A 22,532-nucleotide genomic window follows, 5' to 3' on the forward strand; every position below is an offset into this window, starting at 1 on the left:
CTCCTGACCTGAGGACAGACCCCAGCCATCCCACCGATACCCCTAACTCAGGCCCAGCCAGACCTGTCCCCTTCCCCAGCCTGGTCCCTCCTTTCCTTCTAGATCCAGGTGTCTTTCCTTGGAGTTTCCTGGACTTTGGGATCCGAGCTGGAGACTTCATGGGGTGGCACCAGACGCTCTCCCAGCCTCTTTCCCTTCCTCCTAGGTGCCAGTGGGCATGGAGCTGATGGTGGACGAGGCTGACCTCAGGCCCTCCAGGGTGCGCATGGAGGCTTCAGAAGTGGTCATTAAACCATTTTCCAAAGGTGAAGTCGGGGTTCACCGCCCCTCTATTTTGTCCCCTTCTCTGCCCGTGACCCACAATGGGCTCTTCGGCGCTCTTGGGCCAGCCTTCCTTAAATTCCCTAACCTCCACGAGGTCGCCTGGCTTCCTGGTGAGAAACCAGGACTAGTCAGAGGAACCCAGATTCCTACGAAAGGTGGAGCAGGGAGAGGAAGCGTCTTTGCTGTCTGGGGTCAGTGCAGGACCCCCAGGCTTCAGGCAGTCTTGTCTTCGGTCCCCCTCTTTCCATCCACTGAGTCTGGGTTCAGCGCGGCCCCTAGAGACGTTTGGGGACCAGGTCGGGGTGGGGGAGAGGGCGGGCGCAGGTGTCCCTGCAGCCCCGGGACGGCTGTCCCATCAGCTCAGCACCCTCCACCCCCCGCAGACCTGGAGGTGCATCCCCTCGGGGCAGGCTCTGTCCTGATGGGAGGGAGGGGTTTGCGGGGTTGGGGCGGGGCAGACCCTCCGTGGACACGCCCCCGGGCCCGGGCCCGTTTCTTTAAGAACCTCGCGCGCGGCCCTGATTGATGCGCCGGAGCTGCCCGCACCCCGCACCGCGGCCTCTGCAGCGCGCAGCGCCCGCGCCGCCGCCCGCACCTGCCGCCTGCGTCCCTTCCTCGGCGCCCCATGTCGGCCGCCCCCGCCTACAGTGAGGACAAGGGCGGCTCCGCGGGCCCCGGGGAGCCGGAGTATGGCCACGACCCGGCCAGCGGCGGCATCTTTTCCTCCGACTACAAGCGGTGAGGGAGCCGGGCGGAGGGTGGGCAGGGGCCTGGGGCCTGCGGGTCCCGCGGCCGCGCGCCGGCACCATGGACAGCGCCCGGCCCGCCCGCCCGCCCAGGCCCGCCCAGCCGTGTCTGCGGAGGTCCCGGGGCCCCCTAACCTAACCTCCCCCCAACACACACACACACGCCAGCTCCCCACTCAGGGGCGGAGCTGGGGCCCGGGAAGGGGCTTGGGGCTGTGGGGGATGGGCTGGCCCCCTCTGTTCCCGAAGGACCAGCGCTCCGGCCCCGCGGGTGTTCTCTGCAGTTGTTTGGATGGCGGTTTCGGTCTTCTCCCCCCCTGGCAGCTTGGTTCCCAAAGAACCTGGGGAGGGGTCAGCGCTGGCAGGGAAAGCCGCCGGGGTTGTAGGCTCCGCGCCTGCCAGGCCTGGCTCCTCCTGCAGACCCATTGTCCCCCCTCTGGACAATGAACGTGCCCGCGTTCCCTGCCCCTCTCCGTCTGCTGCTTTGCTCCTGCGGGTCGTCCCCACCTTCGCTTCCCTCTGCCCCTCCCATCCTGCCTTAGTCCTCATTCATTCATTTAGTCGTACATTCTGGAACAACCATATTTAAGGGCCTGCTGTCGGAAGTCTTGTCCTAGTCCCTGTGAACAGAGCCGTGGACAGGAGACAGGCCTTGTCCTCGAGTTGCTCTAGAGGGGAGCGCAGAGGAAGACTGTGGGTGACAGTTCAGTGCAGTGGGGACAGTGTGCGGAGGTGAGAGCAGTTGGCCCTGGAGAGGGTCAGTGAGGGATGTTCCAGGGCACAGAGGGGTTTGTAGGAAGGCGGGGAGGCGAAGGAGAGCGGGGCCGCAGGTTCTGTGGCCGGAATCGCCGTGCAAACCGCTGGAGTGACCAGAAATGAGCATGGGGAGATGCCGAGGTCTGGGGACCTACTGATGCCAGGCTTGCGTTTTAGAAGGATCCCAGGCTGGATTGTGGGGAAGAGATCGGCAGGTGTGTCGGACTGAGTTAAAGGTGGGGGAGGGGGTTGAGGTTGGGGGAGGACATGGTGATGGCCTAGAACAGGGGCCACGAGCTCACGAGCTGGGGACCTGGAATTAGCTGGGCAAGAGGTGAGAGGAAGGGACTGGGAGAGGCAAGGGCGTTCCGCAGGTTACTAGTGACTGCAGCTGGCGGGCTGTTCAGTGTGGCTGGAAATAAAGCTGTCAGAGCCCTTGATTTGTGGGAACCGGTGTGGGGCCCAGCTTTGGACCTGCTGGGATTATAAACTCAGGGCATTCAGGCCCAGTTGGTAGCTGGGTATTAGGATTTGGACTCTAGGAGGGGTGTGTGCATGTGTGTGTGCGCACGCATGCATGTGTGTGTGTGTGTCTGTGTGTGCATGAGGGCCACAGAAAGGAGTGAAGATTAACCCAGGGAGGGTGTCTGAGTTCAGGCAGGGCACTAATGAACCCTGAAGATACCAGTATGAGGGGTGATCAGAGAGCAGGGGCAAAGCATTTCCAGGTAACAGAAAGTAAACCAAAAAGCAGGAGGAAGTGACCAGTGGAGTCAGTGCTGTCAGCGGGCACCACTGAGGTCCAGTCAAGCAAGGAGAGAAACGTGTGGCTGCCGGTGTGACGGAGAGCAGGCCGCCCCGCCCTGCCCTCTCCCCACCTCCGGCCCCGGTGACATCACAGGAAGAGCTAGATGACTTTTCCCCCAGCGCCCTGTTATGAACATTTTAAACGTACAGAAGGGCTGAATGGGTAACGCAGCAGCGTGCACCCCTCTCACCTAGACGTGGCTGTTGTTGGCACCGCGCCATCGCTGCTTTAACGAGCCGTGTGGCCACACATGGTTTTGGCTGAGTTATGCAAGTCGCAGACATCAGACCCCTCAGCCTTAAATTCTGATCAGCCTCTACAGCCAGACTAAAGTGAACAGGTAAGTGACTAGGAGCTGAGTAAATTTCTAAAAAACACGGTGACTGGGAATTTTGCCTTCAAGAAGTCTGATTGTCAAAGGGAAAGAGGGAAAGAGCTGCTGGGGAGAACACAGGCGCAGGGAGGTTTGTCTGTATTCTTTGTGTTATTATTTTTTATTGTTTACTAGGATGGGAGCGCCTAGAGCAGGTTGAACTGCTGATGGGCAGGAGCCAGTGGAGGGGCAGAGGCTGAAGGGAATGGAAGGAGGCGCATGTGCCAGAGGGACGAGGGATGGGGTGGGGGGCTTGCAGAGCTGAGTGGGATCACCGGCCTGGCTTTGGGGCCCAGGGGCAGGAGGGCAGGAGGAGAGGTGAGCACCCATGTTCGGGAGCTGCGAAGGATTTTATCTAAGGCCGGCTGGGGCAGGAGCTGGAGGAGCGGTGCTGGCAGGGGCGGGACAGTGAGGACCAGAGGGCCAAGGAAGATGTGCGTGAGCAGGGAGTGGGGGGGACCTGGGGGCTGGGCCAGGCAGGGAGGAAGGGGCTAGAGGGTTGGGGTCAGAGGAAGGAGTGTGCAGGGTTTCTGAAGAGCAGTTTTGGGGAGCGAGGCAGAGTTCCACGTGCGGTGTGAGTAGAGGTGAGGAGGGCACTCTCACCTCTCTCTGGATCCTCTCTGCTCATCCCCTCGTCTCCGGCTCAGAGATTGAGGGGTGGCTTAGTGCCCAGTCTCCTCCCTCCTGAGTCCTTGTCTCTGGGCGGGGAGGAGGAAACCAGAGCCTCTCTCCCTGCCAGGGTCCGGTTTCCGAGTTTCGGGGGCGGGCCATCTAGTAACAGTGCCAGGCGTCCCCAGCGCTGGTCAGCTCAGTCCCATCCTAGACCAGGACCTGGTACCTGATGCAGCGATTCCTGCAGCTCCCGGGGGTGGTGGCGAGACAGGGGGCCAGAGGGGCCTCTGGGGCTGATCAGGAGGCTTCCAGCCCTGTTCTGGCCCCCGAAGGCGGGCCCCCTCCCTGGTACCAGGCCCTGCAGCCTGAGGAGCTTCGGTGGCTGCAGGCCCCAGAGGAAGGCACAACCCCAGAAGCGTCCCTGGAAGAGCCTTGCCCCGAGCCTGGCCCAGGCCAGAGTCCGAGCCAGCCGCTACGGTACAAAGGGCCCCAGGGACCCCCACCCAGACAGCCGGGAAGGCCAGGCATGGGCAGGTGCCACTCAGGCCAGGCTCCTTCAGTCCCAGCTCCTCAAGGGGAAGGCTGGGCTGGCATTTAGGGGCCAGGTGGGCCAGGTGGGGGCACAGCATGGGGACTGGGTACGAGTGGGTGTGATGAGTGTAGCCCCCCAGAACTCTGGGGGGAGGAGGGTCGCAAAGGGTTTGAGGGTCACGGTCCCACACAGATCTTTTCCCTCCCCTGGCCCTGGCGAGGTCGGGCTCTGGGTGAGGTTTGGGGACAGGATACCGCTCGGGTAGGGTTTGGCAAGCCTCTCCCAGTGCATGTGGCGAGGAGAGGTGAGCACCACCGGCTTCCAATGCCTGTTTTACCCCCTGACTGGCCCCAGCCAACCCTGAGAGTCCCTCAGGCCAGGCCAGGCGAGGGGTCAGGTCAGTGAGCAGCTGTAAGGGGATCTGACCACAGGGAGTTAGGTTTCATGACCTCAGGGCATGGGTGGCATCTCTGGCTTCCTCTCCTCTGGGGAATAGGCTGGTGGGAGTGGACGAGGGCACTGGGGGTCTCACCCCAGGAGACTGCTGCTGTCTGTCAGTGGGTGTCTGACAGTCCTGCCTGCATGCCTGCCATAGCCCCAGTGGTGCCTGCCCCTGCGGTGTCCTCCTTGGCCCAGGGCCCGGAGCCTTCAGGGGCCTCGAGTGTGTGCCCCAGGCCGGGTGGGTGGGGTGTGCGTGTTTGACAAGTGCCTGTGGCATCTGGGTGTGGCAAGGACACCTGGGTGTGAGGAACTTCGCTTGGAGAGCACCCAGAGTTAAAAGAGACTTCACTGCTCCCAGGGAGGGCTCTCGGGATGACAAGCCAGGACACCCACCTGGCCCCTCAGGAGGGCATAGGACCCCTGAGGCTGGATGTATCTGATCTTAGAAGCCTAGATGTATCATTAAGAATCTAAAGTAGGAGGCCAGTGGCCATTTTGGTGAATGAGCCTGGAGTGACTGTGTGTAGTGGGTGTGCATCTGTGTGTGTGCGGGTGTCTATTTGAGGGGCAGGGGGGAGCAGGGAGAAGTCTTGTATAGTGGGTGTGTGTCTGTAGGGTTGTGTGTGTGGGTTTGTGGGTGTCCAGAAGGATGTGGGGGTGAGCGTGGGGTCTAACATGTGGAGAGGATGTTTCCGTGGAAAGTGCCTGTGTGGTATGTGTGCCTATGACTCTGTGTTTCTGTGGGGACCGTGGGTGGGTGTGGGTTTACGTATGGACCACATGTGTATCCGAGGGTGCAGGTGTGTCTGGGAGGCATATAAGAGTGTCTGTGGTCCGTGTGGGTGGTACCGGCCTTTGGTGGGGGTGGTGGGGAATGTAGGCATCTGTGGGGTGTGAGCTGACTGTGGGCCATCTGTGGGAGATCCTGGGGGTGCAGCTGGTTTTGTCTGTGTATTGGAGAAGGTGGCACCCAGCTCAGTGCTGCCCGGGCCCAGCTGAATGCTCTGTACCCCTGCCTACCCCTGTTGTCCTGAGCTTGGCCCCCCTGGTAACTGTGTTTGGGGGAGTGGCAAGGTGGTGGTCTGCACCTGGCTTGGCCATCGTTCAGGGGCGTCCCTCCCAGGGAGTGGCGTTTTAGGTCGGCTTGGCTGCAGCTGGGCGTCCCCGGCCTGCATCTGCCCGCTCACAAGGCCTCTGTGTCCTAGAAGGCGCCATCTTTCCATTTTCCTGTCCATCGAAAACCTCTTCAGGAGACACTCTCCGAACTCCTCGGAACGTGAATTTCTTAGCACCCTCTGTCTCTCCTGCTTTGACCTGTTCAGTTCTCATGGGTCTCTGCAAAGCGCAGCCCTGTGACTGGGTGTGTGATGTCGGGGTCCCCCCCTTCTTCTCTTCCTTACTCAGCAGCAGTCACACCGGCCCCTTAGCGACTATTCCCACACGCTTCCCTCTCCTCCCAGCGCCACCCCCATTTCTGAGTCTGTTATTTCTGAGGGTCCTACTTCTGTGACTCACCCTGCACACACCGCTTTTCCACTTCTGCCGTTGCTCGTAGCTTCCCGGGCTGGGGGCTTACGCCTGCTCAGAAGCTGTGGGGTATTGGAGCGCAACGTGGGAGATGAGGAGCAGGCAGGTCCCCATGCAGCTCCCCGCATTTTGGGATTGTCTTGGTGACGGATGAGTGCGCCCGTTGTCCCACAACTCGGTCCGCCGTCTGCGGACACATGTTCCCGTGGGTTTATTCAGTTCTCTGTTCACTTCTCCGACCACCGGCCCCGGGACCTCTGAGGCGGGTTGGGCGCCTGGCCATGGTCCCGTCACTGCAGGGGGCGCAGCAGCGTGGGGCTGCCCACCTGGGGCAAGCGTTGCCCTGACAGGGAATGCTGAGCGTGGGCCCTGTACGTTTATGTCAGACTTTTATTCACCAAATCTCAGTTATTTTTCCTTCGGGCACCGTTATGTGTTTGGCACTCATGTTCGTGTGTTGCGACTCTAACCCCTAGTGACGCGTAACGGGACTGTATTTGGAGACGGGGCCTGTAAGGAGGCAATTGGGTTAAGATGAGGTCGTTGGGGTGGCCCTCATCCTGTATGGCTAATGTCCTTGCGAGAAGAGGAGAGCGGGACGCAGACACACACAGAGGGGCGGCCATGTGGGGACACAGGGAGCAGACAGCCGTCTGCGGCCTCAGCGGAAACCCGCCCTGCCCACAACCCTGGATCCCCGACGTTTGGCTCCCAGAATTGTAAGAAAACGAGTTCATGTTGTTGAAGCCGCCCAGTCTGTGCTCATTTGTTATGGACGCCATAGCACGAGAATACAGTTGCCTTAGTTGTTTTTCTTAAATGTAGTTTTTATATACGAAGTTTAAAAAAAAAAAAGAATCTAACTATCTTGTCACAAATAACTTTATGATCTTGAAGACAGAAAAATCCCCCTTCCTCTTCCATATTTAAAAATGATTGAACTATTAAACAAATGTGAAGTTTATTTTGGTGTGAGGTGTGTTTATAAGTTATAAATTATTTGCTGCCTAGCTCTTATCCAACAGCATTTATTTGGGGAGTGGGAAGGTTTCTCCTTCCATTGGTGACTCATGTGTTCCTAAAATATCAACTGTAGATCCATTTATGAAGTGTCCCCCTGACCTCTGACTTTCTGCTTTTAACCTGGTACCATAGAGCTTTTACTGTCAAGTTGTTTTTGTGTTTTGGATTCTGGTAGAGTGAGCTGTCTGTCCCTGTTCCATTGTTCTCTTCTTTTCCGCCAAAATATTCTTCAGAGTTATTGGCTATTGGTTTTGTTTTTTTTTCCCCGGGTGAATTTTGCTGTCACTTCATTAAGTGTGACAAAATGCCTCTGTTTAAATTTCAATGGCTATTGCATGAAATCTGTGTGCCGGCTTGGGGACTGGCTGTATTTCCCTCGGCCAAGTGCAAGGGGCCATTTATTCAAACCTTCCCTGAATTCTCCCATGAGGGCTTATAACTTCTTTGGGGGACTGTTGCATGCTGACGGACAGGTCTGGCCTTTGCTGGGGGGCCCGCACAGCAGACTGGAGCCTCTGGGGCCATTCAGTCCTTGGCATCGGCCTCATCTGTGGGGTCAGGGTATCTTGCTCTTTGCTTTGACACCCCCCTCTTTTCTGCTGGCTCCAGGTCCTTCGCATCTGTCCATCTGGCCATTTCCTGGGCAGAGTCCCTACCTATCCCCCTGCACACCCTTCCTCTTGTCTCCTGGCTCTATGTCCGTGGCAGTATTAGTTTCTCTGAGCTGCTGTAACAAGTAGCACAGACTGGGAGGCTTAGGCCACAGAAATGGATTGTCTCACAGTTCAGGAGCTAGAAGCCCAAAGTCAAGGTGTCGTAGGGCCACCTTGCCCCTACCTAGGATCTGGCAGCTTCCTGGCAATCTTGGTATTCCTCGGCTGATAGAAGGATCAATCCAGTCCTTCGCCTTCACACGGAGTTCTCCTGTGTCTGGCCCTTCCCAAGGCCATCTTGTTGGAAGAACCGTGGACGTACTTGATAAGGAACCCACCCTACTCCAGTAGGCCCTCATCCCAAGTAATTACACTTGCAGATCAAGTTACCTTCTGGGGCACTAGGCAGTAGAGTGCCAACATGTCTTTTTTGAGGGGAACACAATTCAACACAGAACACTGTCTGAGCCATGTTTCTCCCAACTCCAAACCCCCTGATCTATACTTGACTCCCTTCCTCTCTGATGGGCCCTGCGTGGTAGCCCCACCCCCACTCCGTGCCCTCGGCCAACCTCTTATGCCTCCCACCAGGCACGATGACCTGAAGGAGATGCTGGACACCAACAAGGACTCCCTCAAGCTGGAGGCCATGAAGAGGATCGTGGCGGTAAGTGGGGGAGGAGGACATTCCCTGGGGCAGGGGCCTGGGGTCCAAGAGCAGCTCTCCTTGTCCCTAGGAGATTGATCCTATTAAGTGCTAGCCTTGTCCCTTCTCCTCCTCCCCTGACCTTGACCTCCCCACCCAGATGATCGCCCGGGGAAAGAATGCCTCTGACCTGTTCCCCGCCGTGGTGAAGAATGTGGCCTGTAAGAACATAGAGGTGAGTGCTCCCTGTAAGGGATCCTGGTCCCGCACGCTCATGGCCACTGGGAGTAAGCTTGAGCTGGTCAGAGTCGAGGAAGGAAACCACCCAGCCCCTGGGGGCCTGCCCTGCCCAGAAATGTCCCTGGTCCAGGCCGAAGCCTTGTCCACATGTCCCTGAATGAGACACAGAGCAGAGGGAAGGCAGGGCCCACTAGGGATGCTTGTCCCCGCTGGAGCATCTTGTCCCTGAGGACTGCAGCCGGCTGGGGCGATGACATCCCGTGGGGTGGGGGCGCCAATCCCTGCTGGGAAACGTGCTCTCCCCCAGGTGAAGAAGCTTGTCTACGTGTACCTGGTGCGCTATGCTGAGGAGCAGCAGGACCTGGCTCTCCTGTCCATATCCACCTTCCAGCGCGGCCTCAAGGTCAGTGGTCTGGGTGCGCCGCCTTGGGGCCTGGGCCGCGTGGGTGCTGTGCAGAGCAGTGGGCGCAGGGAGGGGCCTGAGCTCTGGAGACCCTTTCCTGCCTGGAGTCCAGGAGGGGTGAGGTGGGTGTACAGAGACTGTCTCTTCTCTGAGGAAGAAGCCCGTGTTAATGGCTGCCTCAGATAGGAACCCCTTGAGCCCCCAGCCCTCACTCCACTGGCCCGGCAGACAGAAGTCAGGCTCCATAAGACAGTTGTGTGAGGGGAGCTGCTGACCTGGGGCCTCGCCCCTGGCTGTCAGAGCCTGGGCCCCGGTGGCCGCACCTCACCCAGGTATCTGACTGAGGAATCTTTTCCCCTGTACCTGGGCGAGGAGGGCAAAGGTTTACTGCAAACCAATGGGCCCTGTGGGAGGGACAGCGGAGGCTGGGCTCCAGGGTGAGCACATGTGTGACCGTCCACCTCCCGCAAGCTCAGCACAGTCGGTCACTCCTCTAGAGCTGGAACAGATTCCTCGCCCTGTGTAGCCTCGTCCCGGATGCCCAGTGCATGTAGAACAGCCACCTTTAAAGACCCGGGTCCATCTGCTCTGGGGATTGCCCTTTGGGGCAGGCGGGGAGCTGGACGCACCCAAGGGAAGGGGCTGGGAGGAGCGGAGTCCTTTAGACAACGTCCGCCTCTCCGGTGGGTTGGGAAGCGGGAGCACTTGTGTACACACATGTGCTCGGTTCTTCTTCCAAAGTCAAAACCAAAGGATCTGTCTCAGGCTGGCAAATCATCTTTTGTCTTGAATCAGGGTTAAGTCATCTTAGAACCATTCTGGAATTTTTGCACAGATGGATTTTACAGTTACCTGTAACTTCTCCAGTCGGCTCTATCCCAACCATTTAGAAAACCAGAGCTGATCCAGTCCCTCTCAGCTCAATGGTTCCTCTAGAACAGTGGTCAGCACACTTCCTGTGGGTCCTGCCTGAGAATAACTGTGGGTTTGCAGGCCACCAGTGCCATCCGTGCGGCTGCTCAGCTCTGCCTTTGGCGTGCGGAAGCAGCCGTAAGTGAGGGGGCACGGCCGGGTTCCAGCACATTTTTATTTATAAAAAAGGCAGAAGGCAGACGTGGCCCGAAGGCTTCAGTGTGACCTTTGCTCCAGACGGTCTCACGGTGACTGAGGCCTCACGCCTTCCTAGGCAGCTTGCTCCATTTTAAGACAGCTACAGTTTCTAAAACTATTATATTGCATTGCAATCTCCCCAGCTATCATTTTTTCCAAAATGTTCAGACTCACCAAAGGCATAAAGAATAATATAATGAACGGCTCCCTACCCATCACAAAAAACACAATATCCAACAGCCAGGGTCTTTGTATCACTCCTATGTACTTATTCTTCTGTTGATTTACTTGTTCTGAAACAATGTATAACACTGCCTTACAGGTGGTATCATATGATACATGTGTTCCTCTGTAACCCATTTTCTTTTTGTTATTGTTACTGTTTTGTTTCAGTTTTGGGTTTTTGTCTCCCCTGAACATTAGTACCAACCGTTTCCACCCAGGGTTCTCCTTTTTCTTTCTCGGGAGCCCCCTCACATGGTGGTGGCTCCCCTCAGACAAACCTCCAGTGGGCAAGCAGATTAGCTGGGTCTCCCTCCATCCTGTCTCCGTGCAACTGGTCCCTTGAATCCTCTGTGAACCGCCTCTATTTCCTTTTAGTGGTTTAGCACAGGGCGCTTCTAAATCTTAATTTTTGGCCTCCTGATGGTGCGTCTGCCTCCAAGATGCTGATAAGCTGTCCGCCCCGGAGCAGCAGACAGCCCTGCGGATATCACGTTCCCAGGCTGACACCGATCTGTTCACAGACCTTCCCAAGCATGACTTTTTACCAAGTCGTGTGTCTACCCAATTGTGCCATCAGCCGGCATTTTCCCATCTTGTTCGGGAGGATCTCATTCAAGAGCAAAAACTTTCTTAACACCTTTCGTGGGCAAAGGGACGTGGTGACACTGAAGTGAAATGAATATGAAAGGAGCTCTTAAAATGCTGACGTGTTCAGGGAAACAAAAGGCTCGCACCAAAACTGACTCCCAGAAAGGCCTTGCGGAAATCTGGATACATAGCGTTAATCCCTACAAGCCCAGTTACCCTGTTGGAAGGGAAAACAGAGTTTTGGGGGGTAATTACCTGTGACTCCATAATAATTTTCAGATTATATATATATATATATATGTATTTTTTTTTTTAAGGAAAATCTGTAGGTTTTAGTGGAGCATGTGATATGATTTGACACTAAGAAAGTGCAGACTCCTGCTTTTTAAACAAGGGCTTTTAGACCATCTGTTTAAAAATCAATTCCAGAATTTGGACAGGGATTGCCATCGCTTTTACCTGGGACTTTGTGGTCCTTCCTCCGTTTTAGAAAATCAGGGTAGTGTCTCTCTTGAGTGTCCAGCAGCTCTGCGAGATGTGCAGTTGCTGCTGCTGCAAACGCAGGCGTGCGGGGCGCTGTCCAAGGTCCTGCTCAGGTGTATAGGGAGTTGTAGGAGCAAGGGCGGCGCAGGGGGCACACCATCCTCTTCGAAACCCTGGGGGAGGAGGAAGAGCAGCTTGAGCAGGCGAAGGTAAGGACGGGAAGTTTTCCACTCTGCCTGAAGGTGGAGCAGCCCCTGGCCATGCCTGTCCAGGTGTCAGATTTCTGCAGCCAGGGTCCACCGTCCGTGCCCTCAAGCAGTGCCCCCAGGTCCCTGACGGGGGCTGTCGTCCAGGATCGGGACCAGAGGCTGGGTAGTTGGAGATGGTGGTGACCAGGGAGAGCGGGCCCCATAGGTGTGTCCTCTCACGGCACTGCCGCCACCTCTGCCCTCAGGACCCCAACCAGCTGATTCGCGCCAGCGCCCTCCGCGTGCTCTCCAGCATCCGCGTGCCCATCATAGTGCCCATCATGATGCTGGCCATCAAGGAGGCCGCCTCGGACATGTCGCCCTACGTGCGGAAGACGGCTGCGCACGCCATCCCTAAGCTCTACAGGTGCCCAGCGCCCCCCTACCCCCGCCCTGGGGACTGGTGCCCATGCCCGGCCCAGCCCTGGCCTGTCTCAGGCCTGGTTTTTCCCTCTTCAGTGGTTTAAGACGGTTTGGAGAACTTCCAGAGATGCAGGGCCGTGGAGGTGGCGGCCCGCACCTCTTTATGAATAGGGTTGGGATAAGGGAGGTGGCTGCAGGGGGCAAGGGGGATCCCTCTCAACGGTTTCTCCCTCAGTTTGGATCCTGACCAGAAGGACCAGCTGATAGAAGTCATTGAGAAGCTTCTGGCTGACAAGACCACGGTGCGCACAGGGATGCACAGGGATGCACAGGGTGGGTGGTGGGAAGGGGCCTTCCGTTGACCCTCTGGCCTCTGTCCGGCCCCTAGCTGGTAGCAGGCAGCGTGGTGATGGCCTTCGAGGAGGTATGCCCGGAGCGCATCGACCTGATCCACAAGAACTACCGGAAACTCTGCAACCTGCTCATCGACGTGGAGGAGTGGGGCCAGGTGGTCATCATCAGCATGCTCACTCGCTACGCGCGCACCCAGTTCCTGAGCCCCACCCAGAACGTGAGTGCGCCCACCCCGCCCCACCCGCAGGGTGGGCAGGAGGGTCGCCGGGAGGCGGCGTCCGTTGCCCCACGTGTCTCCCCAACAGGAATCCCTGCTGGAGGAGAACCCCGAGAAAGCCTTCTACGGCTCCGAGGAGGACGAGGCCAAGGGTCCGGGGTCGGAGGAGGCGGCCGCCTCGGCGCTGCCCGCCAGGAAGCCCTACGTCATGGACCCCGATCACCGGCTCCTGCTGCGCAACACGAAGCCCCTGCTGCAGAGCCGCAGCGCCGCGGTGGTCATGGCGGTGGCGCAGCTCTACTTCCACCTGGCACCCAAGGCCGAGGTGGGCGTCATCGCCAAGGCGCTGGTGCGCCTGCTGCGCAGCCACAGGTGCGTGCCCGCCCCGCCCACACCCTGCCCTGGCCCCGCCCACCTGCTGCCCGGGGCCCCGCCCCCGCCGAGGGTCCCATACAACCTCTGACATCCTCTCCGCAGTGAGGTGCAGTACGTGGTGCTCCAGAACGTGGCCACCATGTCCATCAAGCGCCGGGTGAGCAAGTGGCCATGGACTGCCCTCCCAGTCCCAGGGGTGGCTTCTGTGGCGCTGGGGGCGTTGGGAAAGGCAGGCTGGGGGAGCACCTTGACAGTGTGGCATGGTGGAGGGGAGCCCCCAAATGCAGGATGCTAAGGGCCACTCAGGAAGGAAAGCCAGGTGGAGAAAGACCCGGTCAGATCTAGGAGGAAGGGGGGAAAATTTTGGAGTGGAGGACCGTGCCTTGGCAAGTCAGTGCTGGGTCAGGAGGAGTGTGGCTCTGGTGGAGAGGGCCGAGGTGGGACTCCCCGGCTGCCTCTCTTTCCAGGGCATGTTCGAGCCCTACCTGAAGAGCTTCTACATTAGGTCCACCGACCCCACCCAGATCAAGGTCCTGAAGGTGAGAGAGGGGCAGAGGCGGCTGCCTTGCTGCCCCACTACCCCCACCTGCAGACCCTCTCTGATATCCAGAGTGGCCCCGGGAGGTGGGAGCTGCCTGTTTCTGGGTCTGTCACTGACCTCACTGAACAGGCGAGATGGTCCTCCTGAATTCTGGATGCATTTTGCGATCTGTTTCCTCGCCAGCGTGAGGACACTGCAGGGCTGCCCGAGGATTGCTTGCTGGTGGGGGGGCATGTGTTTGCAGTGATGGGGGTGAGAGCCCAGAAAGCCCACTTTCTGCCTCTCTGCAGCTGGAGGTGCTGACCAACCTGGCCAATGAGACCAACATCCCTACGGTCCTGCGGGAATTCCAGGTATAGGCTGTCCGGAGGGTTGCAGGAGAGCTGCCCCAGCTCCGTGTGCACAGGGAGAATTGCCCTGTGGTCAGATCTTCCCTGAAGGGTCCAAAGTGGGAAAGCAGTTTCTTAGTTCCTCTCCCAGTGCCGTCGGCTGGGACCCCTGGGAGTGAGGGTGTCACTCCCTCTCCCAGAGTTTAGTCTCCGGCACGATGAGTCATTGATTGAGGGGTGACAGCTTTCCGGAAGGTCACCCAAGAGCCTGCAGCATCACGGCAGGGTCACTGCCTATAGCGGTCACTCTGTTGTGTCCCACAGACCTACATCCGCAGCATGGACAAGGACTTCGTGGCAGCCACGATCCAGGCCATTGGACGCTGTGCCACCAACATAGGCCGGGTCCGGGACACCTGCCTCAACGGCCTGGTGCAGCTGCTGTCCAACCGTGATGGTCAGTGTGTGTCTGAGTGTTGGGCTCTGATGGCCCCTAGGTGTCTGTCTGCGTGTCTGCCTCTCACGGCCGGTGGCTACCCCCAGTCTGTTCAGGCACAATGTGTGTCCATCAGTCTGTCTGCCTCTGTCTGCCTCAATTAGCATCTGAATGTCCTGCGTCTCTGAGGGCCAGTGAAGAAGTGCAGGGGGCTGAGGAAGAGCCGGGGGCCGGGGGCATTGCAGTGTGTCTGTCCTCTGACGATCCCGGGGTCCCCACGCTCCTTCTGTCCACAGAGCTGGTGGTGGCAGAGTCGGTGGTCGTCATTAAGAAGCTGCTGCAGATGCAGCCGGCTCAGCACGGGGAGATCATCAAGCACTTGGCCAAGCTTACCGACAACATCCAGGTGAGGGAGGACCCCCGTGCCCCCTCCCCACCCCAGCATCATCCCTGTGATGTGAAGACCCTGTAATTAACACAACCAGCCTGCAAGCCTTCCACACCAGCTCCAAAAGGCCTTCAGGTGGAAGGAGGGCAAAGATGGGACCATGCCACCCTGACCTTGTTGCCCAAGACTCACCTTCCCTGTGGGACCCCTCCCTGAGCCCCAACTCATGTTTTCTCCAGCCCTTGGCCGAGGGTGGCCGATTGCTGACTCCCGTGTTTTTCTGCCACGTTGAAACTCCCAGACAAGGTGTTCCTGAACATTCAGGAAGGGTTCACATGGCAATGAGCACTGAGGGTCCAGGGGGTCCATAAAATCTGTCTTTTAACCCGCGACTGACTTTGGGGGTTGAAGAAGCCAGTGAAACCCCAGGGAGGAGGGGAGCTGCTGTCCAGGAAGTGCCCCCCTTCTACTCTCTCCCCCACCGCCCTCGCCCCCATTCTGGGAGGGCCTCACTCACAGGCGGGCACCGCAGGCGGCCGCCCGGTCCTCATGCCGCTGCCACGCCCACAGGTGCCCATGGCCCGCGCCAGCATCCTGTGGCTCATCGGTGAGTACTGTGAGCACGTCCCCAAGATCGCACCCGACGTCCTGAGAAAGATGGCCAAGTCCTTCACCGCCGAGGAGGACATCGTCAAGCTGCAGGTCATCAACCTGGCGGCCAAGCTCTATCTGACCAACTCTAAGCAGGTAAAGACTGAGCGATGGCCCTGAAACTCTCTGGTCCCCAGAAACAGCCCAGGCAGGACTCTGGGGGCCTGGTCTACCCCGGCAGCCAGTGTTCCCCCAGTGTCCATGGTTACTCTGAGGCCCAGGGCCTGGTGGCCTTGACGGTGGGCTCTCGGCTCCCCGTGGGGGTCTTCGGCTGGTGGCACTGTGCTTCTCCAGTGGCTCCTGCGATCCGTGGTGCTGGAGTGGCCCCAGGGACTCAGGCGGGGGAGGCAGGGCCCTGCCGGTGCAGGCTCGATGCCGCCATCCTGGGGGAGGGTCCGGGGATGGAGGAGGGTCCCCAGGATGGAGAATGGTAAGGGAGTGTGGTGCAGAAGTGGGCAGACCAGGCTGGTCTTCCGTGGGTTGTTGACATGCAGTTGTGCTGTGGACAGAGGGATGCAGATCCTGAACATTCTGTCCACGTGGTGGGAGGGGGAGGGAGTCTGTGAGCAGCCAGGCAGGAGGTCCGTGGAGGGAGAGGCTGTTCCATCAGGAGGAGAGTCAGCAGCATCTTGAAAACGGGCCCTGTTGATGAGGGCGTCCCAGGCGCTGGCTGGTGGCCTGGTGTGTGGCCAGGGACGCAGCAGGTCTGTGATGAAGTCCCCTGTGACAGCCCCGGGCCCTGGTGGGAGCAGTGTTGCAGGTGGGACAGTGCTGGAAGGGACTGAGCTGGCGTGAGGCCCTGGACTCCCTAGTGTCCTGTGGGCCATGTCACAGGCCCGAGAGGTGTCACGGTGGCTTTATGGAGTCTTGCTAGTGCCTCGGGGTGCTCCACCTCGTGGAACCTCGAGGGGTTTGGGCTCCTGATATGGCTGCCTTGACTGCACCGAGAATCCCACGTGACTTCAACAAGCCCAGAGGGGAGGGTCGTGGCCGCTGAGTCCCTGGGCTGCTCAGAATCTACTACGGGGTCCAAGGAGCATGAGGGCAGCCCCTGCCACAGCTTTTGTCTAGTTTCCTCCTGTGTGGTGGCACCTGGGAGCGCTGAGGTTGAGCAGAATGTTGCAGACCTCCACTCGCCCTGACACCCCAGAGTAGAGGCTGGCGCAGCCTGGACTGGGTGGGTGGGAGCTGGGCCCGGGCCCGTAGGGACCACAGCCCTGAGGACAAGTGGAGTCCAGGGCCGAGAGGAGGAGAGCCCAGAAGGACAGACCTGAGGCAGCTGTCAGAGTTGGGGTCTGGGGTCAGGGGCGGGAGGGACAGCGGTGGGGGCAGCTCTGAGCGGAGGTGTCGGCTCCGAGTCTGGTTCTGAGGTCTCCTGTGTCCCCCCGTCCCTGAGCACTGCTGCCGCCCCCTTATCCCCCAGACCAAGCTGCTGACCCAGTACGTGCTGAGCCTGGCCAAGTACGACCAGAACTACGACATCCGCGACCGCGCACGCTTCACCCGGCAGCTCATCGTCCCCTCAGAGCAGGGCGGGGCCCTCAGCCGCCACGCCAAGAAGCTCTTCCTGGCGCCCAAACCAGCCCCCGTCCTGGAGTCGTCCTTCAAAGGTGGGAGCCTGAATCAGGGGGGAGTGGCCAGGACCCTGGTCCCAGAGTTTCCGCTGAGGCCTCTTTCTCAGCTGGTCCCCTGTGCCCGTCCCGCAGCACCCAGGGCCACTCTCTGCCTACCCACAACCGCCCCCAGCTTCCTCGAGGCCCCCCCACCGGCACTGCTCTGCCCTCCCAGGGGGTGGGCCCCTCTTTTCTGGGCTCTTCTCTACCCCACCCTGCCCGCCTCTCTGTAACAGGAGTCTTAAGTATGAGGGCGCAGGGAGGCGGGAAGTAAACCCACGCGGGGAGAGGCGCAGGCTGGTGAGGGTCCTCACGAAGCAGTCACCACACTCGGGCTGCCGCCGGAGGCCACATCCAGGGCCCAGGCCCTCGCCTGGCCTCTGCCTCGGCTCACCTCTGGGAACGGGGCCCTGAGTGGGGCTGGGAGGGGAGTCTCTGTTCTCCTGGTACCTTTTGCTTTTTCTCTTCCCTGAAACCCACATGAGGGGAGGGGCAGATTTGAAAATCCCCTGGGAAGAATGGGAACCATCCCTTTCTCCTCCCCAACACCGACCCCCTCACGAGTCTCTGCTGCCCTCCTGGGCCTGACGTCCTCCCACTGCCGCTCACGGGGACTGCTCACCCCGCCGGGCTCCCATCCCAGGCAGGCGTGCAGTAGCATGCAGCCCCTAGGGGGCTGGAAGGGAAGCCCCCCGCCCCAGCAGGCAGACCCAGTGGGGCGGCCAGCAGCAGCTGTGGGGCCAGAACCCCTCAGCCCCCCTCCTGCCCTGCCCCTCAGCTGTGCTGTGGTTGGGCCAGACGTCCCTTTCTTCCAGCACATGGGTTTGAAGGTGGGGTCAGGCCGGACGAGCCATTGAGGGCACGTCCACCCCTTCCATCCTCCCAGCTAGGGCATCCCTGCCAGAATCACCCCTGGCCCCTCTTGGAAACAGCTCCCTAGGCCATGCCTCACTGCCGCCCTGCTTGACCTCTCACCCTGTCCCTAGACCGGGACCACTTCCAGCTGGGCTCACTGTCCCACCTGCTCAATGCCAAGGCCACGGGCTACCAGGAGCTCCCAGACTGGCCAGAGGAAGCCCCGGACCCATCTGTGCGCAACGTGGAGGTCAGCAGGGGTGGAGGATTGACTTGCGCGGGTGGAGGGACAGACGGCAGGGCCCCAGGGTCTCCAGTGCTGGCCCAGCCCTGCTGACACGTTCCCTGCATGCAGGAAGAAGACCTCTCCCTTATTGAGACGCACGTGGGCCTATTGGGCGAATACACTGAGGTCCCCCCGCCCTGTGTGCCGTGTGCCTCTGCCCGCGTGCAGTGCTTTCTCTCACCTCCCTCTGCTCCGGCTGCCCCCCGCACCTCGCCTCCCCTCTGTCCCCTCCTCGGTGTGGCAGGGCCCCTCTGAGCAGCAGCCCCTCCCCCCAGGGACAGGGCCCCTTCTGGGACGGGACCAGCTATGGCCCCGGAAGAGCTGGGGTGAAGGATGAGAAGGCCCTGTGCTTTCATTCCCCCGCCCCAACCGTGATTAATACACCTCCCACCCACCCCCATCCCCAGGTACCTGAGTGGACCAAGTGCTCCAATCGGGAGAAGAGGAAGGAGAAGGAGAAGCCCTTCTACTCCGACTCGGAGGGGGAGTCGGGCCCCACGGAGTCTGCAGACAGTGGTGAGGAGATTGAGGGCGGGCCCTGTGGTGTTCCCCACGTGTGCCGTGTGTGTGTGTGTGTGTGTGTGTGTGAGCGACACAGTTGTGGACCCACGGGGCTGTGCACCTGCTGCGTACCTGCACACGTGTTGACTCACCTGAGGGACTTGGGTCCCAGGTGTGTGCGCACGCAGATCTCCACCTGTGTCCCAGGCGGTCCATAGTGGCCCCTGGAACCAGGGTCAGGCTGGGGGGAAGGGGAGGCCGCAGCTCCAGTGCTCGGTCTGACGCTGGGAGCCCAGGGCGGCCTGTGCGCTTGGCGGGGAGCCTGAGACTGCGCTCCGCAGACCCCGCGTCTGAGAGCGAGTCGGAAAGCAAGAGCAGCAGTGAGAGCGGCTCCGGGGAGTCCAGCAGCGAGTCCGAGGATGAGGATGAGGAGAAGGGGAGGAGCAGTGAGAGGTGAGAAAGAGTGGGGCTCGAGGTCTCCCTGAGGCCCGGGGTGTGGCTAACACGCGGCCCGACCAGTCTCCCGAGAGCCCCTGAGCCTCCCGCGCTGCTGGGGCCCGAGACCCCTCATCTGCATCTGCCGTGGCGGCTCCCAAGGTTGCAGCATGGAGAAGCGATCGGGGCCGGAGCTGGCCCAGGCTCCCCACCCTCACCCCCACTTCTCAGGGTGCCCCCACTCTCCTGTGAGGCAAGGAGTGGGAGTCCAGTCTGGGCCCGAGTGCCATTTGCCCCGTGCCCCCAGTGAACAGAGTGAGGAGGAAGGTGAGCAGGGCAAGACGCAGAAGAGGAGGAAGGCGAGAGCGGGACAGGGCGATGGCTCATCTTCGGGGGAGGGCAGCCATTCCAGCAGCAGCTCCTCAGAGTCCGAGGAAGCGTCAGAGGCCGAGGAGGAGCCGGTGGAACCTGCGTCCTGGCGAAAGAAGACGGTGAGAGTCTTGGGGTCGAGGAGGGCGGGCGCTGGGACAGGGCACTCCCTCCGCCCGGAGCTCGCCGCAGTGTCTGCCCCCGGTGCTGCCCCCACACCCACTTCCATTCTCTCCATCAGCCTCCCAGCCGCAAAAGCGCCCCTGCAGCCAAGGAGGTGTCCCTGCTGGATCTGGAAGACTGTGAGTCTGGGCGGCCCAGGCCTGGGCAGTGACTTAGCAGGGCCGGCGGGTGCTCTGCACCGGGTCCCTCAGGGCTCGGGGGTGCGGGGAACAGAATACCTCCTCGGACCTGAGAGGGCACCGGGCACGGTGCTGGGGTCAAGGGTGGGTACCCACTCAGAGCCTCTGGGCTGCCAGGGCCCGCTGTCCATGGTGCTGAACGGATGCTCCCAAAGCTGAGCTCGGTGCAGGCCATTTCCACGCCCTCTCCCCATCGCAGCCTTCCTCATCTACCCCACAGTCGCCACTCCGAGTGTCCAGCCCGTGTCCCCACCCACGGCTGTGTCCACCAGCCTGGCCGCCGACCTGGAGGGCCTGACCCTCACAGACTCCCCGCTGGTGCCCTCGGTGAGGGGGCCGGGACTGGGTGGGCGCAGCTCCGTGCTGCGTGCTGTGGTGGGACGTGGTGTTGGGTGTGGTGGAAGGGAACGGCTGCAGCCCCTGTGGCCGGGTGACCCTGGGTGGGGACAGGGCTGAGGCAGGCTCCTTCTTGCTGATTTCCGTGCCCCTCGCCTTCCTCCCCTCCAGCTGCTGAGCCCGGTTTCGGGTGTTGGGAGGCAGGAGCTCCTGCACCGCGTGGCGGGTGAGGGGCTGGCCGTGGACTACACCTTCAGCCGCCAGCCTTTCCCCGGGGACCCCCACATGGTGTCTCTGCACATCCACTTCTCCAACAGCTCTGAGGCCCCCATCAAGGGCCTGCGCGTGGGCACCCCCAAGCTGCCCGCTGGCATCAGTATCCAGGAGTTCCCTGAAATCGGTGCGGCTCCAGGGCAGTCAGTCTTTCCATGGCTGCTGGGACCGTCTCTGTGCCCGGCCAGGGGCCAGGCTCTGGGGGCATGGAGAGGACACCAAGCACCATCCCCTGCCCTGGTGGGCAAGACAGACCAGGAAATGAGCGAGTCCTGATCAGGGCAGGGGGTGCTGAAGCTTGGCTGTTTCAAGACTGACTTACATGGTTATTGGCCGGTGGGGGAAGGGTGTTTAGGTTTAAGGAGAAAACCGGGAACCACCTCCAGGGGCCCAGGAAGGGAGCGGTTGGCTCTGGCGGTGAAGGGGAGAGTGGGCCTGGGATTCCAACCTGTTGGGTGATGCTGTCTCCCCGTCCCGCCTCACCCCTCTGCAGAATCCTTGGCACCCGGAGAGTCTGCCACTGCTGTCATGGGCATTAATTTCTGCGACTCAACCCAGGCGGCCAACTTCCAGCTGTGGTGTGTGTCCATCCTGCGGGGGGTGGGAGGTGGGGCCACAGTGGCCTGGAGCTGGAGGTGGGGGTAGATGGGGCAGCGTCATGATGCGGAGGGCTCCTGCGGCCTCCAGCCCTGCCCCCAAAGTGGGAGGCCTCACTGTCTCTTCCTCTCCCCTCTGCCCCAGCACCCAAACACGACAGTTCTACGTCTCCATCCAGCCACCTGTTGGGGAGCTGATGGCCCCCGTGTTCATGAGTGAGAATGAGTTCAAGAAGGAGCAGGGTGAGTGCTCGCCGGGGGGACAGGGAGCGTCTCGTGAGCGGGGAAGCTGGGAAGGCCATGGTTGGTTTTGCAAAAGCTGGTTTTGCAGTGCGTTTGGGAAGTTCAGGAAAATGTGGGTCTGTGCCCAGGAAACACTTCTGGGCTCGAGTCCTGAGCCCAGAGGTGGTGACGAAGCTGTGAGAATGCGGGAGGTCACTGAGGGAGAGAGATGGGTGGGACAGTGAGAGCGCCAAGGGCCCTCCTTGGGGAAAACGTGCATTCTTCGGGGTGGGGGGGGCGGTAAGAGAAGGGACAGAGTACGAGGTGTGGGGAGAACCAGGGCCGTGGGGGTCTGCAGGCCAGCGGGACCACAGCCCTTCAGAGCCAGCCTCAGGGAGCAGGTCATTGCAAAAGGGGGCAGAGGCCAGTTGCCATGGGATGGGGGAGCCCCGCCGAGGAAACGGGTCCCCCAGGAGGGCTGTGGCCGCAAGAGGGGAGGGGCACAGCCTCGCACAACAAGGAATCTTGCTTCTGGAGAGGAGCGGGCGAGAAAATGCCGCTCGTGAGGAAAGGAGGGGAAACGCCAAGTCAGCCTGTGATCAGCAACGTGGACGGAGCCCCGGGAGGGTCGGGCCTGAGCGGGACGTCCATGTCCCCAGGACCGCTGAGGGAGACTGAGGCTGCCCGGCCTGAGGCCTGGTGAGGAAGCCCCACGGGCAGGCCCAGGTGAACCCACCGCGGCCTCTGCCCTCAGCGTGATCTCTGCCCCCAGGAAAGCTGACGGGCATGAATGAGATCACAGAGAAGCTCACGCTGCTGGACACCTGTCGGAGTGACCACGTCGTAGTGCAGAAAGTGACCGCGACTGCCAACCTGGGTCGTGTCCCTTGTGGGACGTCTGATGAGTACAGGTACTGGGCCCGCACGGAGGAGGAGAGGGGCTCCTGGGCCTGGTTCAGGGGGGGCGCCCATGTCCTGGGCTGAGCCCCTCCCTCTACCCCGCCTCAGGTTTGCGGGGAGGACGCTGACCAGCGGGAGCCTGGTCCTGCTGACCCTGGTCGCGCGGCCCCCTGGACCTGCCCAGCTGACAGTTAACAGCGAAAAGATGGTGATTGGCACCATGCTGGCGAAGGATGTGGCGCAGGCTCTCTCCCAGTGATGCCCAGGCACTCTGGCTGCTTAGACCCCCGCTTGTTTCCCCCTCGTGACACCTGGGCTGTTAGCCCCCCTCTCTCTCTTCCCCCCTCATGTTAGATTCCTCGTGCCGGAGAGCGTCCAGGTCCCCTCTCTCC

At 60.5% G+C, this 22,532-nt stretch overlaps 1 protein-coding gene across 1 annotated transcript; it reads left to right on the forward strand.

Annotated features, from left to right (window-relative positions):
• Positions 1-886: 886 nt before the first annotated feature.
• Positions 887-22,479, forward strand: AP3B2 (adaptor related protein complex 3 subunit beta 2). The gene is made up of 26 exons (XM_090263611.1): positions 887-1,062; positions 8,387-8,462; positions 8,602-8,676; positions 8,989-9,084; positions 11,945-12,105; positions 12,337-12,403; positions 12,490-12,672; positions 12,761-13,044; positions 13,150-13,204; positions 13,515-13,586; positions 13,879-13,941; positions 14,242-14,374; positions 14,650-14,759; positions 15,312-15,488; positions 16,816-17,002; positions 17,992-18,110; positions 18,554-18,662; positions 18,989-19,100; positions 19,390-19,573; positions 19,693-19,753; positions 20,034-20,140; positions 20,321-20,549; positions 20,916-21,000; positions 21,164-21,261; positions 22,013-22,151; positions 22,249-22,479. The coding sequence occupies exons 1-26, from the start codon at positions 950-952 to the stop codon at positions 22,397-22,399; spliced, it is 3,246 nt and encodes a 1,081-aa protein (XP_090119737.1). The 5' UTR covers positions 887-949; the 3' UTR covers positions 22,400-22,479.
• Positions 22,480-22,532: the final 53 nt, after the last annotated feature.

The sequence above is a fragment of the Furipterus horrens genome, unplaced genomic scaffold, assembly GCF_987537825.1.
Source record: "Furipterus horrens unplaced genomic scaffold, mFurHor1.1.pri manual_scaffold_16, whole genome shotgun sequence".
NCBI lineage: Eukaryota > Metazoa > Chordata > Mammalia > Chiroptera > Furipteridae > Furipterus > Furipterus horrens.

Excerpts from the sequence above, each read along its gene's own strand:
- AP3B2 (XM_090263611.1), top strand. The coding sequence starts at position 950 with ATGTCGGCCGCCCCCGCCTACAGTGAGGACAAGGGCGGCTCCGCGGGC. Across the intron at positions 12,404-12,489 it reads TTCTGGCTGACAAGACCACG|CTGGTAGCAGGCAGCGTGGT; the intron begins GTGCGCACAGGG and ends TCCGGCCCCTAG. Across the intron at positions 19,101-19,389 it reads AAGGGGAGGAGCAGTGAGAG|TGAACAGAGTGAGGAGGAAG; the intron begins GTGAGAAAGAGT and ends CCGTGCCCCCAG.